General features: G+C 41.1%; 1 protein-coding gene across 1 annotated transcript; it reads left to right on the plus strand.

Annotated features, from left to right (window-relative positions):
- Positions 1 to 2,332: 2,332 nt before the first annotated feature.
- LOC138962979 (uncharacterized) lies at positions 2,333 to 17,027 on the plus strand. Its single transcript, XM_070334950.1, has 13 exons — positions 2,333 to 2,672; positions 4,108 to 4,243; positions 4,539 to 4,698; positions 5,459 to 5,629; positions 8,305 to 8,396; positions 9,377 to 9,603; positions 10,591 to 10,841; positions 11,668 to 11,899; positions 12,984 to 13,073; positions 14,542 to 14,756; positions 15,255 to 15,455; positions 16,331 to 16,502; positions 16,844 to 17,027. The coding sequence occupies exons 1-13, from the start codon at positions 2,456 to 2,458 to the stop codon at positions 16,957 to 16,959; spliced, it is 2,280 nt and encodes a 759-aa protein (XP_070191051.1). The 5' UTR covers positions 2,333 to 2,455; the 3' UTR covers positions 16,960 to 17,027.
- The last annotated feature ends 679 nt before the right edge of the window (positions 17,028 to 17,706 follow it).

Raw genomic sequence — 17,706 nt, forward strand, 5'->3', positions numbered from 1 at the left:
TATAACATCACAGGGAAAAAATACTTGGGGCGATACAGAATAATTGACGGAGAGATATTAATTATTGAAAGTCTGATCTTCTTCATTGTGTTTATTTTGATTCTTTTTTCTCAATATTTGCAAATTGGGTGAGATGCTTTGTCTGTACATGATGTTGCCAGTTCCAATAAATAGAAAAAATCTAAAGACTTGACTGTTCGTTTTTGACGTAAAAATCACGATCGTTTTCAGCTTTTCTGTTTTCAGCTTTTCTGTTTTCAGCTTTTCTGTTTTCAGCTTTTCTGTTTTCTTCTGCAGCCTGCACGAAAATCAAGAACACGAACACGACGACGGTTATCACAACGACTTTTTCTTCCACCCCGTAATCTTCTTTTCTCCGTGCCTCGCCTTCTTCCTTCTCTTGATCTTGTTCTTAAGTGTATTTCACGCAGGGAAGTTATGCTGCCTTGCCATCAAGCGCATTCTTTAACTAGCGCATTGCAACTCTTTAAACGTTTTCTTTGGATAGCACATAGATATAGGATAATCTGTTATCCATACAATGAATGAAAAAAATGGTTCATCTGCTCTTAAACAATCAATCAACTTTTGAAAACAGCCAAAACCTAAAAGCATACGAAGTAAAAATATCCAAAGTACTCCACACAGCAGTGCATGCCCACATTATACCCCCTCACACACATACACACGCGCACGCACGCACACACACACACACACACACACACATACACACACACATAGTTGTGCGTCTGACAATACTGATTCAGCATAACTGAAAGAACCGGCCGGCCGGCACCACAGACACTGGTTGTACAGTACAGCCGCCGGATAGCGGAGGGCAAGAAGGATTACGTGAACCGGTTTGTACTGGCTAAACCTTGTAGTTTCTTTGATGAGTCCCTTGTAGACATGTGAGCCGCCAGCTCGGCATGCACGGGGTGCGTGTTGTCACTTAAAATCGCCTTGACCCTCAAAAAACCCAGTGTACGACAGCAGTCAACATCTTACTTTTATCAAGACGTTCAAAAGACGAAAAGTGTATGCTGGCGTAATCTCAAAAGTGGGTCATGAATATAGGGCATGGATCGGGTAAGACAAATACCGTAACGTACCTTGTTAGCGCATACACTCCTTGTGATCCAGTTTTAAAGTAAGGATGGGTGTTCATTAGGTACATTGTACTGTCATGTACCTTGTGTATGATGAGTTCCTCACGAGAAATAGCAGTATTTGATTAGTTGTATGAACATCTGAATAGGATGAGAGATGAGATTCCCTAAAAGTGTTTTGGGAGGAAATTCCCAAATGGAAAGTTCATATTCGGGTCGAAGGTCCACTTCCTTCGATACGGAGGTTATGTTGTCATTATTTTATCGGAGATTTGATCTGAAAAATCGACTTTAGGGTTGTAGGTAGGACTTTACAGATCGAATCCAATGAAACCACAACAACTACTCTATCTCCCCCCCCCCCCCCCTTCATTTTTTCTCAACGGATTTAGACGATTCAGAAAAATGGTCCTGGGAACGAACTTTTGGGCGGAATTCCGCCAATTGCCGGAAGAATCTCATCCCTGATAGGATGTGTTTCTGTGCAAAAATGTCCACCCTGTATATATTTTCTCTCTGACACACAAGCGTTCGTGTAAGTTCAAGTGCATTGCCAGAATGGAACCTACGAACTAAACACACACAAAATCCCTTTGTGTCATGGTTTTATAACATATAACAGTGCGAGTTTCTGACGAGAAATCCCAAACGTGCACAAAATGAGATGTCATATAAGTAGTCAGTTCATTTGTTCTGATGTACTGCATAAAAACTAATAAATGAAAAATGAAACGCTTTGTTTCAAACGGTAGGGAAATGAATTATCTTTCTGGCAATATACTTGGTTTTACTATAACTGGCCGCATCACAAAGTTCTACAGCTAAATGTATGTGTTTAATTTTTTTATGACGATTAGTGTAGAAGCCGAACACACATACTAGAAATTCTGAAGTGGGTCCCGAGACACGATAAACCTGTAAAGAGCAGGTTCAGTTACTCCAGTAGCAAAAATATGAACTCAACGGTATGACTGCATTGCAGCATCTTATCGTTATTCACTCAAGTGATAATTATGTCCGTACTGTGTGCGGAGCTTTACAAACACTTGGAACAAACTTTTTCCCTAACACCGGTGATCCAAATGTGGGGAAATTGCGTTTACAAGGTGAATTACACAGTTTGTGATCCAAAGTAGGGGGTGGACGTTTCATCAATACTGGGCACTTACAAGATACTTTACGGTAGTTAACGACAGTGCATCTGTAGTAAGAGTAATGCTACACTCCATGGCAGAAAAAAAACCTTTACAGGTCAATATACAACCAACTCGATGTGAATGTGTGTGTAATAAGATAGTTTGTGTTCTATTCTTCGCTGTTGGTCCTTTACATTGCGTGGAATCAAAATGGTCGGCTGGATGAATTCCGTGCTGTTGGTTGCTTTCGTCCACTTTTCCTACACAACTGTGAAGTGTGAGAGTCCAAAAAATGCTGCAGACAAAAGCTACCCGTTCCGTAACGTGTCCCTACCCTGGGACGTGAGGGTGGATGACATCGTCAACAGACTGACCCTGGAGGACATCCAGCTGATGATGGCTAGGGGTGGGGGACGTGGTGGCATTGGTAAGTAGAAGTAGTAGTAGTAGCAGTAGTAGTAGCAGTAGTAGTAGTAGGGTTATTCTCCAGGTGGAAACAATGTTACGCAGGGGATATTTCTTTCGTTAACTGAGACATTTTAACCATGGATTTCATTCATAAATACTGGATCCAACTTTCTCCTTGGCCTGCAAAGAAATGATTAGAAATACTTGCACGTTTTGTTTGTCTTATACGTTCAGTAAATTACAAAGCTTTTAAAGTACATCGCGGAAACAAAAGGTTGTGACATGGATTTTAACTCTGACAATATAAAAAAAAAAACATATATAGTATAATTTTGTTGCACGTCTATATCATTATCTAACTGAATTATTACTGAAAACAGTAAACAGAATACATTCTAGTGGCCATTAAATATACGTTATGAGCATTAATAGGACTGAAAATGGAGGTCACATATAAGGAGAATAACGCTGTGCGCCGTGTACACTCACTCATCGTGGAAACGATACTCTTAGCTCAGAGAGATTACTGAATGTGTACATCAGCACGTTGCAATTGTGCAAATATCCCTTCTACAGTTGATGTTCACACGCTGCTTATCAATCTAATGTGAAGACAGAGAGAATGTGTTTGTGTATGTGCGTACGTGTGCGTGTGCGTGTGTATGTGTGTGTGTGTGTGAATGTGTGTGTGTGTGTGTGTTTGTGTGTGTGTCTGTGTGTGTGTGTGTGTGTGTGTGTGTGTGTGTGTGTGTGTGTGTGTGTGTGTGTGTGTGTGTGTGTGTGTGTGTGTGTGAGTGTCTGCCTGCCTGACTGTCTGTCTGTCTGTCTGTCTGTCTGTCCGTCTGCCTGACTGTCTGTCTGTCCCTCTGTCTCTCGCTGGTTGTCTATCTGTCTGTCTTTGTGAGCAATTGGGTGAGCACGTTGTGTTTTGTTGTTTTCGAAATAATTGATTGTATCTCAAGCCATTAAGCCATCATTTAACGTGTTGATCTCCAGTGCTTAATCAAGAAAAACTAATTATCAAAACAAATGTATTTTTTTTTATTCTTTTTATTTAGAATTGAAGTACCTTGTATCCAATTTTCCTCTCTATTAAGATCGATGGATAATAGTGTATGGATAATTACCCCTGGATAATATTGTATGGATTATCACCTCTGGATAATATTGTATGGATAATCACCCCTGGATAGTATTGTAGGGATATCCGATGGATAATATTGTATGAATAATCACCCCTGGATAATATTGCATGGTATTACGATGGATAATATTGTATGGATAATCACCCCTGGATGATATTATATGAATATTCGATGGATAATATTGTATGCATAATCACCCCTTGAGAATATTGTATGGATATCTTATGGATAACATTGTATGAATAATCACCCCTGGATAATATTGTGTGGATATCCGATGGATGATATTATATTATACTCTGTTTAAAGATGGTCCAGCCCCTGCCATCCCCAGACTGGGTATCGGACCTTACGAGTGGGCCACCGAGTGTCTGAGGGGTGATGCCTACGCTCCGGGAAACGGCACAGCTTTTCCTCAGGCAATTGGACTGGCTGCCGCTTTTAGGTAAGAGTAGTGGTCTGATATTTTCTGTATTCAAACAAACATGTGGGGTCAAGTGAGTGCTTCTGTTTAGACATGCCTCTTGAGACCCATGCATTTTTTGGTTTTGAATACTCTACATTAATACACATTTTAAAATAACGAACATTTTCACGTCATCAAAGGTCTCTGCACAAATGTACCTTCGAGGAGAGCATATGCTTCCACTTTGATACATACCAAAAACTTGTATGCAAATTCTGGACTCGAAATGAGAGATGCGTTGTCACAGTTGTCAATGACTGACATTGACTTGCAGCCCAGAACTGATATTCCGGATGGCCGAGGCGACAGCTGAAGAGGTACGAGGGAAGCACAACGACTACGTCAAGAAAGGCCAAACTCCGTACCACGCTGGTGCCTCCTGCTACTCTCCCGTCATCAACATCATGAGGGACTCCAGGTGGGGCAGGAACCAAGTGAGCACATGGCAATCATTCCGATGCTTATTGTCACACGAACAGTAAAAAACAGTTAACACACACACACACACACACACACACACACACACACACACACACACACACACACACACGCGCGCGCGCACACACGCACACGCACGCACGCACGCACAAACCGTAAAATAAAAACAGAAACATGTATGATTGTTACATTCAGACAATACAGTTTTATTGAATTGAATTGAATTCAAAATGATCATAACTTTATCGATATGTAAAAAGACCAAACGATACTGTACTCACGTATTAACGAAGACGACGAAGTCATATTTCTCAACAGTTTCGACCCGAGGTTCTTCTTCGGGTACATATAAAACGAAACAAAGCAGAACCAAACAAAAGAAGACAGGCGATAGAACATAAAGAAAAACTACATATGTCACATACCTAAACATACGGACAATCACAAGGAATGAGGCTACTCTAGGATCAGAACCCGAAAATAAACAAAGGGGGGGGGGGGCGGCAGAGGGGGGGGGGGCATATAGATGCGACATAGTCAAAGTGGACCTAGTTCCTGGTTTGAGAAAAACACATAACAATGGGGAAAAATCATGAAATAATAAAATCAAAGGACAGACATGGCAAGAAAATTTATATCAGAACAGTAGATTATGTGTTGAAAAGCAGGGCCGCAACATTCGACATCCCCGGACCAGGTCACTTGGGAAAAAGGAGGGGGATTCATAATTATATTAACAACAAAACAAATTCCAAGGAAACGTACGGAGAGGACCCTTACCTGTCCGGTGTCCACGCCACGGCCTACATCCAAGGTCTGCAAGGCAATGACACGCGCTACGTCCGTGCCAGCGGTGCATGTAAACACTTTGATGTTCACGGCGGCCCTGAGAATATTCCAGTGTCAAGGAGCTCCTTTAATGCTGTGGTTAGTATATAATTTAAACAAAACTTTATTCAGTTTTACTATCGTGACATATACAATAACTTGCGTTTAGGATCCGTACTTAAGCATAGTGCGTATGGTGAGGGCCCCAAAGGGGGGGTATCATCACGATCACGGGAAGGGAAATTTTCGCTTTCACGATCACAGTTACCTTGATTTTTGTTTTCACGATCACGAACACCAGTGGCAAATCACGGTCACGGTAAAAGTTGCATGTACAGAAAGCACGTGTCAAAGTAAACACAACCACACAGTAATTCGCTCCTCTGGATCTATTGTTTATTCAACACAAAGTGACAACTGTTGCACTTTTTATATTTAGTCAAGTTTTTTATAATTATTTTTTGAATTCTCTTTCATACACACATAGAAATACATATCATGATTTGTAATCAGTAACAAGAATGTTGTTTTCATTAGGTTTTCTCTCTCTCTCTCTCTCTCTCTCTCTCTCTCTCTCTCTCTCTCGCTCTCTCTCTCTCTCTCTCTCTCTCTCTCTCTCTCTCTCTCTCTCTCTCTCTCTACACTCATACACATTCAACCCTCACACCCTCACTCACACACATGAATATATACTTGCACAATTTCACATTTCCAGAGCTAAATCTTGTAAACCCATTTTCTCAAAAACTATTGGGTGGATTGAAATTAAAGTACATGTATGTGTGATGGGTTTTTTATTTTCAACTTTGCCGTACAATTTGAGGTACACCATCGCCTGGTTCCATGGCCTTGAATAAAAAACAGGAATGCTACAGGCCAAAAACGGTTTTACCTGAAAGAAGCGCGCAGTACCAGTAGCGAAGCCACAAGCCTGAGCCTGCGAAGCAGGCGAGCCAAGTAGGGGGGTCCGGGGGCATGCCCCCCCGGAACTTTTTTCAAAAAACGGTTAAAATCTGTGCAATCTGGTGCATTCTGGGCATCATTTTAGGGGTTGTAATAGTGTTGTGATCTTGTTAAAAATCCCATTTTAGCCTCCCCCCACCACCATTCAACACACCTCCAAACTGGTGAAAACAACACTACTGTGCGCTGGCTTCATTGAGACCGGCGCCCGGTCGCTTTGCGCGATATTCACACGGATCGTTTTTGCGGAAATTTTTCAACTTCACCGGAAAAAATTTGACTTTACCGGATTTTGAAAACGGCTTTATCGGATTTCCGGCAATTACCGGAAAAGTAGCATGCCTGACAAAATCCCCAACGAAAATGACTTTGATCGTCTTTGACATGAGGATCAAGTGACCCAAACTGGCGCGTCTCCCCGCCATTGTTTCTGAATTTAACCCATTGTTGATATTAAAGTTTACAGGCGCTAAAATAAATCCAAGCTTAATGCAAAGAAGCGACAATTAGAATCTATGCCAAGCGTGTCCACGTTGCTGGGATGAAAAACACATTTCTAGTTTCGGTTTTGGCTAAACGCAGACTCGATCTCGAGCCAGTCGAGGTCACACTGAGCGAGTGACAGCCGGACGTGGCAATGTCGACAATGTCAATGATCTCACTCAAACTCAAAGATCTTGAACAAATTTCAAGATCTTTGCCTACATTCAGAACAGTCATAGAGCAACATAGATCAACATACCTTGGTATTTCGTCTTCAGAAAGACCGACCCGTAGCCTGACCTTTCCACCAAGGAAGGCATTCTCGCCGCCTGCTTTGGTCTGGCTTGAATCCACAAAATATAACAGAAGTTCGATGACAGTACCGCTGCACGCCATTTTTGATCTTCGAATTCGAATTTCACTCAAAACTTTTGCACGAAGCCCTTCCATTGGATGAAGTTTGGTAGACTCTTGCAATTTGCCTTCTGATTGGATCTCTTTTTGTCAGTGTGTAATTGGTTCTTTTAAAGGGAAGCAATCGCTCTCAAAATCATATTTCTGAATGTGTTGTTGCTTCCCTTTCAATCGGGGTTGGCTCCTTACCGAATAGACTAGAGGATCATAGAGTGTAATACAGCTGTGAAAAAATGTACGTTGAAAATAAAATGCTTTGCAATAATGCCCATCACGATCACGAAAACAAATGACGATCACGATCACGAGACTTGATTTTTTTGTCATCACGGATCACGGGCAAAGTCCCATCACGATCACAGAAATGGAAATTTCGGCAATCACGGTCACAGAAAGGTCAAAAAACGCCAATCACGATCACGGTTTTAAACCCTTTGGGGCCCTCTATGGTTATAAGTATCTCATGGACGCATACATCTTTGCAGTTTAAGTGATGGATGTTTGCCAGTGATGTTTGTTACGGTTGAATGGATCTTACCAGAGTATGGGGGACATGTTCTTTCCATCTTTGTTTCGTATTTACAATTATTGCATGGTTAGGTTTAACCGATAGAACACATTTACGTTTGACATTGGATAACTAATCTGGTAAGCAAGTCGTCTTGAAAAGGCGCTTTTTATTCTGTAAATAAGAAAGAACGATTCAACACAGGGCAAACTACGCACGAGAGTCTCATTCTCGCAAATAATCCTGTAAAGTCTCGCCCAAGGTACTAACAATGGTGCCTTTCAGTTCAGCACACTTTGGTCGTTTCAGTTAATTAATTAAGTCATGCCAGCAGTTTCAGACAAACACATTTGAAGGAGAATGTAAGCAATAGTAACGAGAACATTGTCTTTTAACTCGTAATCAGGTATCGGAGGAAGACTGGAGGATGACTTTCCTACCCGCCTTCAGGGCTTGTGTAAAAGCTGGAACGTATGGTCTCATGTGCAGTTATAACCGGTAAGTGTGGGGGTTGAACATTTGATTTCTTATCTTTTCCAAATTTTGCACAGATTTCTCACATTTAAAAAATTCTTTTTTTTTTCCTCGATTGCAAGATCGTTAAAACCAACAATCGTTTCTTTTAAACAATGCATTACCTTTAAACTGATTTTTTTTTAGTGCCGCATATGTCTAATGGCTTGGTGTTTTAAGCTGTGTTGCGTTAGTGCAATATCGTGTATAATACTTTTCTCACACCAATTGAACGCAAACGTTTCTTTTATGGAATGTATCGGTTGTAAATGTATAATGTGTTCTTACTTCAGATCATCTATAAACATGTTGTTGTTGATTACTTTACTGGTGTATTCTTTAGCCATTTCGGACTAGTCCCTCTATAAGACGAGAGCCAGATGTTTGTTGGTTTTTTTTGTGTTTTTTTTAGCAGATCTCTGCTTACCCTATTGCCCTCGCTAAATGAAGAATGGTCATTGTCATTGTCATTGTCCCTCTCTCTCGCTCTCTCTCTAGATATCTTTCCGTCTCTCTTTCTCTCTCTCTCTCTCTCTCTCTTTCTCTCTCTCTCACTGTATGTCTCTCTCTCTCTCTCTCTCTCTATCCCTCTCTCTCTGTCTTTCCGTCTCTCTTTCTCTCTCTCTCTCTCTCTCTCTTTCTCTCCTTCTCTCTCTCTCTCTCTCTCTCTCTCTCTCTCTTTCTCTCTCTCTCTCTCTCTTTATCTCTCTCACTCTATTTCTCTCTCTTTGTCTCTCTCTCTGTCTGTCTCTGTCTCTCCGTCTCTCTCTTTATTTCTCTCTGTCTCTCCCTCTATCTCTCTCTCTTTATCTCTCTCAGTCTCTCTATCTCTCTCTCTCTATCCCTCTATCTCTCTCTCTCTCTCTCTCTCTCTCTCTCTCTCTCTCTCTCTCTCTCTCTCTCTCTCTCGCTCTTTCCACCTCTCCATCTCTCTCTATCTATCTATATCTCTTTATTTCAAACAGGGTTAACGGTGTTCCAGCCTGTGCAAACAAGAAACTACTTACTGACATTTTACGCACTGAATGGGGCTTCAAAGGCTGGGTCATCAGTGATGGAGGTGCCATCGAAAATATAATCCACGCACACCACTATCTCAACAACAGCGTCGATACCGTAGCTGCTGCTGTCAATGCTGGCTGCAACCTGGAAGATGACAACACGTGGAAAGATCCTGTGTTTATGTCTTTAGGTAAAGCATCAGTGTTCTACACAGTACGGTAGCTTATCGTCACGCTCATATGAAAAATACCTATCTCAGTGTAAGGCATTTCTGTAGTGAAACTACAGGGGAAGCTACTGAAAGGGTATCTATCATGTGTAAGAGGGTACACACTCTCAGACCATCGGAAACCATTGCCACGGTAAAGCAAGCAAAACTGCCGATCTCGTTTCTTGAGTTTGGCATTTTTTTCTTTATGATACAGGAAGACTTGTTTTGAGAATGTGAAAGTATGCAAACGCTCTTTGTGGGTTGTTACTGATGCAGTTTTGCTGATTGAACATGTTTCTGTCAGCTCTTTATCTCACGTTCATCCAGCTGTCACCGCTCGAGATAGGCAGTTTGCAACTTATAACTAAAATGAGATAGGCAGATTGTTCAGAAAGCAAAGAAAATTTTTTGCGTTTTTCTCAAAACATTACAAAATGACATAGGCAATTATCGTATGAGCGTGACGCTATGTAACATGCATAAGCAGAACAATGGTGACTGCGCGTGAGAGCGAGAAATAAAGAGACCAAATAATACTGTACTAACATACATAACATGCATATATCTAATGTACCTTATTTCTTTCATCATTCTGATGTGTCTCCAACAAAGCGGTGTTGGTGCTCACGTCAAACAAAGGAATCATTACGTTTTATCAGGTGCGTCTTTTTTGTTTGTTTCAAATTTGCTACACCTGTTAAAGGGGCTAGAGATCAAATTGATAGATAGTAAAGTAGTTCTTTCTTTCTTTATTTGGTGTTTAACGTCGTTTTCAACCACGAAGGAGTAAAGTAGTTGGCGTAGTCGCTCTTTAAAGCTCTTAACTCAGAAACGGTTGAAAGAGTTGCTGAGCTTAATCTACCAATTGTTTGTTTGTTTGTTTGTTTGTTTGTTTTGCTGAGGGTGTGTGGGTATGGGGCTTGAAGTTTCAATGTGGTCCATAACCTTATTTTGCGTGTCCTAAAGAGCAAGCAGTGACAGAAGGCAAGGTCACAGAGGACACAGTCAAGGAGCGTGTCCGGCCATTGTTCTACACCAGAATGAGGCTGGGCGAGTTTGACCCACCGGAAATGAACCCCTACAGCAAGCTGAGCAACGCAGATGTAGAGACTCCTGAACACAAGGCCTTGGCTTTGGAGGCAGCCATGAAATCCTTCGTTCTGCTCAAGAACAATGGGGTTCTACCTTTGAACACGTCAAGATTTCGGACTTATGGAGTGAGCTTTTGTTCATTCGGTTGTTGGAGTTGTTGTTGTTATTGTTGTTGTTGTTGTTGTTGGTGGTGGTGGTGGTGCTGGAGGTGTTGTTGGTGTTGTTGTTGTTGTTGTTGTTGTACTTGTGCCAATTTATGAAAGCTATTCTCGTCTGATATATCGTCACGGTACCGAGTTTGTGTTCTGCAAGTCCGACACAAAAACACAATCCTCAGAATATTTCATTACTAGACGATTTTCGGAAATAACTCCTTCGGGTTTGTATGGGTTGTGAAGGAGTGAATACCCTTGCTTTTTCCTTTGTCAAATAAAGTCACACGAGCTCCTGTCCCTTCCAATGTTTGTCCGAGGGTAAATCAAGGGTATTTACTCTTTCACAAATCATTCAAACCCAACCGAGGTAATTTTGTAATTCGTCTATTTTAAAGCGGGTTTTCAAGTTATAGGAAGCCTGGGCCTTTAGGCATTCGTTATAAACTGTTTTGACTGTCTATAAGGAAGAAAAAAAGGTTAAGATGATTAATATATTATTCAATATTTTTGCTAAAAGTTACAAAAACCATTTACTATTAATTACTCTGATTATTTTTTTAAGTGATTGTTTTGTCTTTCTCGCTTGCACTCTGATTACCTGATTACAAATTCTTAGTTAATTAGGTATTCGTTTGGCTGTTCAATACATGTTATATAAATATATAATTGTAATGTATAATGTCATGTATGTCTAAAAGGGACAGGTTGGAAGATTAGGCATTGCCTAAAACCTTTATCCCTTTGTATTAAAGTTTTGAATCTGAATTTGAATCTGAATCTGTTGCTCTCTATACAGTTTGTTGGGCCGTTTGCAACCAATGCATCGCAACTAATGGGAGACTACGCGCCTCATGTGCCGCAATATCAGATCATCACACCATACAGAGGGCTCCAATCTCTAGCAAAGATGGTTCAGTTCGCACCAGGCTGTTTAGACACCGAGTGTGTCCGATACACTGCATACGATTCTCAGGCTGTCATTGAAACTATCAACAACACTGATATTAACTTCGTCTTCCTCGGAACTGGTAAGCGGCTCCGCTCACATAATTATGTAACTTCAGCAGGACCGACGACGCACTGCAGCTTATCCCAGCCCGCTACACGTTGCATGAAAGGAAAACAGGCCAAGTATTCGTCATAATCCCTATTGCGGCATAAATAATAGGCCGTGCGTCGTCTGTGCCGCTGAAACTGCGCAGGTATATTCTGCCCATAAGCAAGCAGATGTATAAGTTACATTTTCCTCATCCCAAGGCAAAATGATGTCTAAGATAAGCTCCAGCGGACACAATTATTAAAAAAAAAAAGCGACGTCATTACTTTTCTTGTTTTCAGGTCTACAAAGCTCGCACTTTAAATGATTGCAAAACAATGTGATATCAAGAAGAGAGCCAGACACCTGGCGAATAATTGTGCTCAGTGTGATTTTTCAAGAAGAAAAAGTTCATTAAAAATGATGAAATTTGGACTGTTCTTTTCAAAAATGTGTGCTCTGATTTTTTTGATATTTTATTTTTGTTTGGTTGATGTTTTTTTCTTATTTCTTTTTTTTGTCCAGGAAGCTTTAATGAGTAACATGTGCTTTTTTTCAACATGAGAACCAGTTACCTGGAAAAAGGCAAAGTAAGGTGAAAATATGAATATTTAGGCTTTTGTTTGCTCTGAATTGTTTTTCAAGAATTCATTAATGTGATAAACAGGCGCAGTGGCGTGCTGGTAAGACGTCGGCCTCCTAATCGGGAGGGCGTGAGTTCGAATCCCGGTCGCTGCCGCCTGGTGGATTAAGAGTGGAGATTTTTCCGATCTCCCAGGTCAACTTATGTGCAGACCTGCTAGTGACTTAACCCCCTTCGTGTGTACACGCAAGCACAAGACCAAGTGCGCACGGAAAAGATCCTGTAATCCATGTCAGAGTTCGGTGGGTTATAGAAACACAAAAATACCCAGCATGCCTCCCTCGAAATCGGCGTATGCTGCCTGAATGGCGGGGTAAAAACGGTCATACACGTAAAAATCCACTCGTGCTAAAATCATGAGTGAACGTGGGAGTCTAAGCCCATGAACAAAGAAGAAGAAGAAGATTAATGTGATAAATGTGATCCTCTTCAGGCCTGGCCGTGGAAAGGGAAGCACACGACCGACCGGACACGGAGCTCCCCGGTCACCAGAAGCAGATCTTGCTGGACGTCATTAACAACAGTGAGCTCCAGGGACAAACATTTTGACGTGTTCGTTCTGTAGAGTTCTTTATTCCCACGTAATGTTACGTAGGAATGAACTCAACCATACAACGAGAACGATTATTTTGGAGATTTGATTTCCACATTGCAAAACAAGTTATTTTATTTTTTATTTTTTTCAAGGGAACGAGTTTATGTGTATCTATTGATGGAACAACCTGCATTCCTCTCTTTATTGTTCTTGGGTTGGTTTTTTTTTCATGTACCCCAGTGGGGTTTCTAGAAATAAAATTTGACTTTGACTTTGTCTCTATAGTTTCAATATTGGATAACCTTAAGTTGTCAATAGACGATGTTTGACATTAACTCTGTTTTGGTGCAAGCTATACGTATCAATCTCTACGTCCATTACTTATTTTCTAGCTAAAGACGACCGAAGAAAAAAGCGCTTTACAAACTCATGAAATAACTCGGTCGGGTGTGAAAGAGTGAATACTTTTCCCTTTACTGAGACAAGCTATTCATCTGAAATCAATCAATCAATCAATATGAAGCTTATATAGCGCGTATTCCGTGGGTACAGTTCTAAGCGCTTGTCGAAGAGTTGTCAACACAGGACTGACAAAGAAACTAACATCTACAGACGGACACGAACCCTATCACACACTAGCAAACCCTGATATACAACATACAACAAACAACTGTTTAACAACAATGTACACATCAATAGCTAGGTCCAAACAAAATAATATTAAACACAAAGAAAACACCTCTCACAGAGCACAGCACAAGAATGTCTTTTGGGGCACAACACATCACGTCGAACATGAAAGTCGCAGCCAGCTACGGGAAGAACTGAGTCTTCAACCTACTCTTGAACGCGTCATGCAAGAGAGGGGCTCTGGCGAAGCTCAAGCGGCAGGGAGCACGTTAAGAAAGCTTGCTTATAAAATAAGAAAAAAGCTTGCCTCACGCAAAGCATTAGTATTCAATATTACACGACCCATACAAACCCGACCAAAAGTAATTCTTTGAGCACTCTGACCAAAGTTTTCGAAACTTCACGCACAGTTAAAAATTGCAAAACTGTGATATGCTAAATTGTATAAGCATCTGTTTGAAATCAATAATCGATGCCTAAACGGCTTTAACCAACAACATTATTTCTTCGAGTAATCTTGTTTCGAAAGCTCACGTATACTTTCAAATTGCAGAACTGTGATAATATTTATGCTAAATTGTTTTTAGCATCTGTTCGAAATCAATAGTCGATGCCTAATCCCGTCAAGACTTTCTTTTGCCGTTGTTTTTTTCCATTGGCTGCATGTGATGAATTACGTACAACCACAAAACACGTGTATTTAATCCATATGCGCTGAGGAAGTTATCAGCAGTCACGTGACTTGTGACTGCAGACAACTGAGTGAAAATAACTTCAATACTTTCTGATGATCACTAATAATATGTGTTGACTCTATTTCGTCAAGATCCCGCATCAACTCCCCTCGTGTTGGTTCTCTTCAACGCCGGTCCTGTCAACATCTCCTTCGCTGACCTGGATCCACGTGTGTCCGCCATCTTAGAATGTTTCTTTCCTGCTACTGTCACTGGAGATGCGCTACGTCACGTCCTGATAAATGACGTCAAAGGCGCGGTGCCTGCCGGGAGACTGCCTTACACATGGCCGATGTTGGCATCGCAGGTTAGAGTATCCAGCACAATTATTCTACCCCCTCTAATTGCAGGAGATTCTGTTTCAGTTTATATATGTTATTTCATTATTGGTGGCAGAGAATGAAACCCACTTATGTTTGCTCAGTATTTAAGTATTAGAAGAATACAATAGAAGTAATAATTTTAAAGTGATTGTTTTCTTTTTTGTGTGTGGTTTATCTCTTTCTTCATTCAAAATGGTCACTGGAAAGAACCACATCCATTCTGAATCACTGTTTTGTCCAGTTTCAAGTGTAATCAAAGTTGCAATATACCAGTGTTTGATTGAATTAAAAACTAAGCATGGATTTGATTATAAGCATCACATTTTCACACCTAAGCCAAGTGGATAAAGTGCATGCCTTCGAAAATAGGAGAAGGAGAATACGTTTAGTGGCGATGGATAGTATTTTCAGGGTTTTTGCAAAGCAATCTCGTTCAACAATGTCCCATATAATAACGTCGATATCATGTTTGCCTGTTTTAGCTTCCTCCTATGGTGAACTACTCGATGCAGGGCAGAACGTACCGCTACTTTGAAGGAGAACCGCTCTACCCGTTTGGCTACGGACTGTCCTATACACGATTTTCCTACGCCGACTTCAGTTGCACACAGAACATTACAGCTGGTCAGTCGGTCACAGGGACTGTCACGGTGAAGAACACGGGAAAATATGACGCCGATGAGGTCAGTATTAGGGAATGTTATTGTTGTACATGAACACACGGGAAGGGTTGGGAGAGAAACGGAGAGAGAGTGCGTGTGTATGGGTATATGTCCTCTCTGTCAGTGTCTGTCTGGCTGTCGGCCATGGGGCGTTATCGTTCCGGACGAAATCTTCAAAGAGCTCTCCAAAATCCTTTTGTGAAATGACGTCAGCGCCTTCTAACTATTGGTCAATGCATTTCGGAGCTCGAGTGCCAACATAATTCCCGCCACACTTGAAATTAATGCTAAGTGATTTTGCTTTCAACCTGATACGAAGTGAACGGGAGCAAATGGTCAGTTATCAACTTAACTCAGGGAACAATGAACAGTGAGATAGCTCGACACTTCACTTATAACGACGAGTCGATTCTGATCCTAATGCTCGAGAACTAACATGAAATATTCCAAGTCAAAATTTCTGAAGTTACCCCTGAAGACAGTGAGGTGGGTTAGCTCAGTCGGTAGAGCCCCCAATCGCCAATTCATTACCCGGCGGTCACGAGTTCGAATCTTTTAGCAGGCAAAGGCATTTTTCCAGCTTTGTTTTTTTTTCTACGTTTTTTTATTTTCTTAAATCTGACCCCTTGTAGTCTATTCATTTTTCTTCATCCCAAAGGATTTTAGTGATGTATTGAATATCGACTTAATCAAGGGTTTGCATTATTATCGAGTACTTCCAGTAAACGAGTTCCCAGAATTATCATTCTATTTTTAGTAGCATCGGCTTTTTTGGAAAAGTCTGATTTGAATTACTGCGCGTCGACTGAATGTGATGTCCTTTAATCACTCCTAATAATGTACTTTTGATGTTACTTATACAAGTCAATTAAAGTCAACTTGCAAACTTTTTACAGGTTGCACAAATATATATCAGATGGACAGACACGTCACTTCCGGCCCCCAAGATTCAACTGGCTTGGTTCAAACGCGTCACCATTGCAGCGAATGAGCAGGTGCAACTCTCTTTTGAAGTGGAAGCCAGGACCATGGCTGTCTGGATCAATGACGGATGGCACATCAAATCCGGTGGGTGACAGTTCGAAATGTGAAAATGAAAATAACACATCATTCACACACATAAACAAAAAACCAAATCAAAAACAAAAAAATTAAAGAACTCATCATTTGCCATCCCTGTCTGCGTCGGCTCTTCAAGGTTCAGTCCTTACCATGTAAATGATTGGACTAGGGAGGGGTTGGGGTGGGGTGGGGGGGGGAACACCCGGGTAATATGAAAGAACCCTTTACGAATATATGTTGATGAAATCTGTGAAGAAGAAATCTATGATTAGAATACACATAAACGTATCTTTCTAGTATGATTTTGTTGTTTAATTATTTGCCATTCACACCCTTCTATTTGACAGGAATGATGGACATAATGGTGGGAGGGCAGCAACCCTTCACGAAGCGTGCCGTTCCCGGAGAAGGCATTGTCAGCCGGTTCAACATCTCTGGGTCCAAGTACTTGGGACGAGCTTGAGCACTGCATTCCCCGGGCAATTGCTGTTCGTTCGCGTTTTATTAAAAAAAAAGATACTTTTCGCTTTTGTTTGTGTGTGTGTGTGTGTGTGTGTGTGTGTGTGTATGTGTGTGTGTATGTGTGTGTGTGTATGTGTGTGTGTGTGTGTATGTGTGTGTGTGTGTCTCTCTCTCTATCTCTCTCTATCTCTCTCTATCTCTATATCTCTCTCTCTCTCTCTCTCTCTCTCTTTCAGCCTTACTTTTCATGTGTGTTCTATTTTTGTGTTGTAAAGGGTGTCACAAATGGGGACTAACCTTAGTTCAAGCCTACTTTGCAACAGCTGTCTCGTTTAGGTTTATTATCTATGAAGGACAATCTTATTCGGTCAAATCTCGGGGGGATTGGGGGGGTGTACAAAACAATGTCAGCCACATATCCACGAAACCAAGCGACTTGCACCCTTTCGTAGAGCAAATACTGCGTGTCCTTGTCAACGAGTGTCAAGGACAAGCAGGCTGCAGTACACATACTAACCTCAAGATCACAAATTGGTATATACCTAATCATCTGTTCATTAGCTAAAGGTAACACACTATTCACACTTACACTTTTCAACTGAACACTTTGACCGTGTAAAAATGTAAGGCAAGCTGAATTCTCTACTTTCAGTTGCTTCTGTGTTGTGCAAATCTTAATGTCAAATAACATAACAGAAACACAGCACACGAAAACATTTTGGAACATCGTGTGATTGTTTAATAAATA

The sequence above is a fragment of the Littorina saxatilis genome, linkage group LG3, assembly GCF_037325665.1.
Source record: "Littorina saxatilis isolate snail1 linkage group LG3, US_GU_Lsax_2.0, whole genome shotgun sequence".
Taxonomy (NCBI): Eukaryota; Metazoa; Mollusca; class Gastropoda; order Littorinimorpha; family Littorinidae; genus Littorina; species Littorina saxatilis.

Coding starts and splice junctions, on each gene's coding strand:
- LOC138962979 (XM_070334950.1), top strand. CDS start 2,456: ATGGTCGGCTGGATGAATTCCGTGCTGTTGGTTGCTTTCGTCCACTTT. Junction 5,630..8,304: donor GGAGCTCCTTTAATGCTGTG/GTTAGTATATAA, acceptor ACTCGTAATCAG/GTATCGGAGGAAGACTGGAG. Junction 14,757..15,254: donor GGCCGATGTTGGCATCGCAG/GTTAGAGTATCC, acceptor TGCCTGTTTTAG/CTTCCTCCTATGGTGAACTA.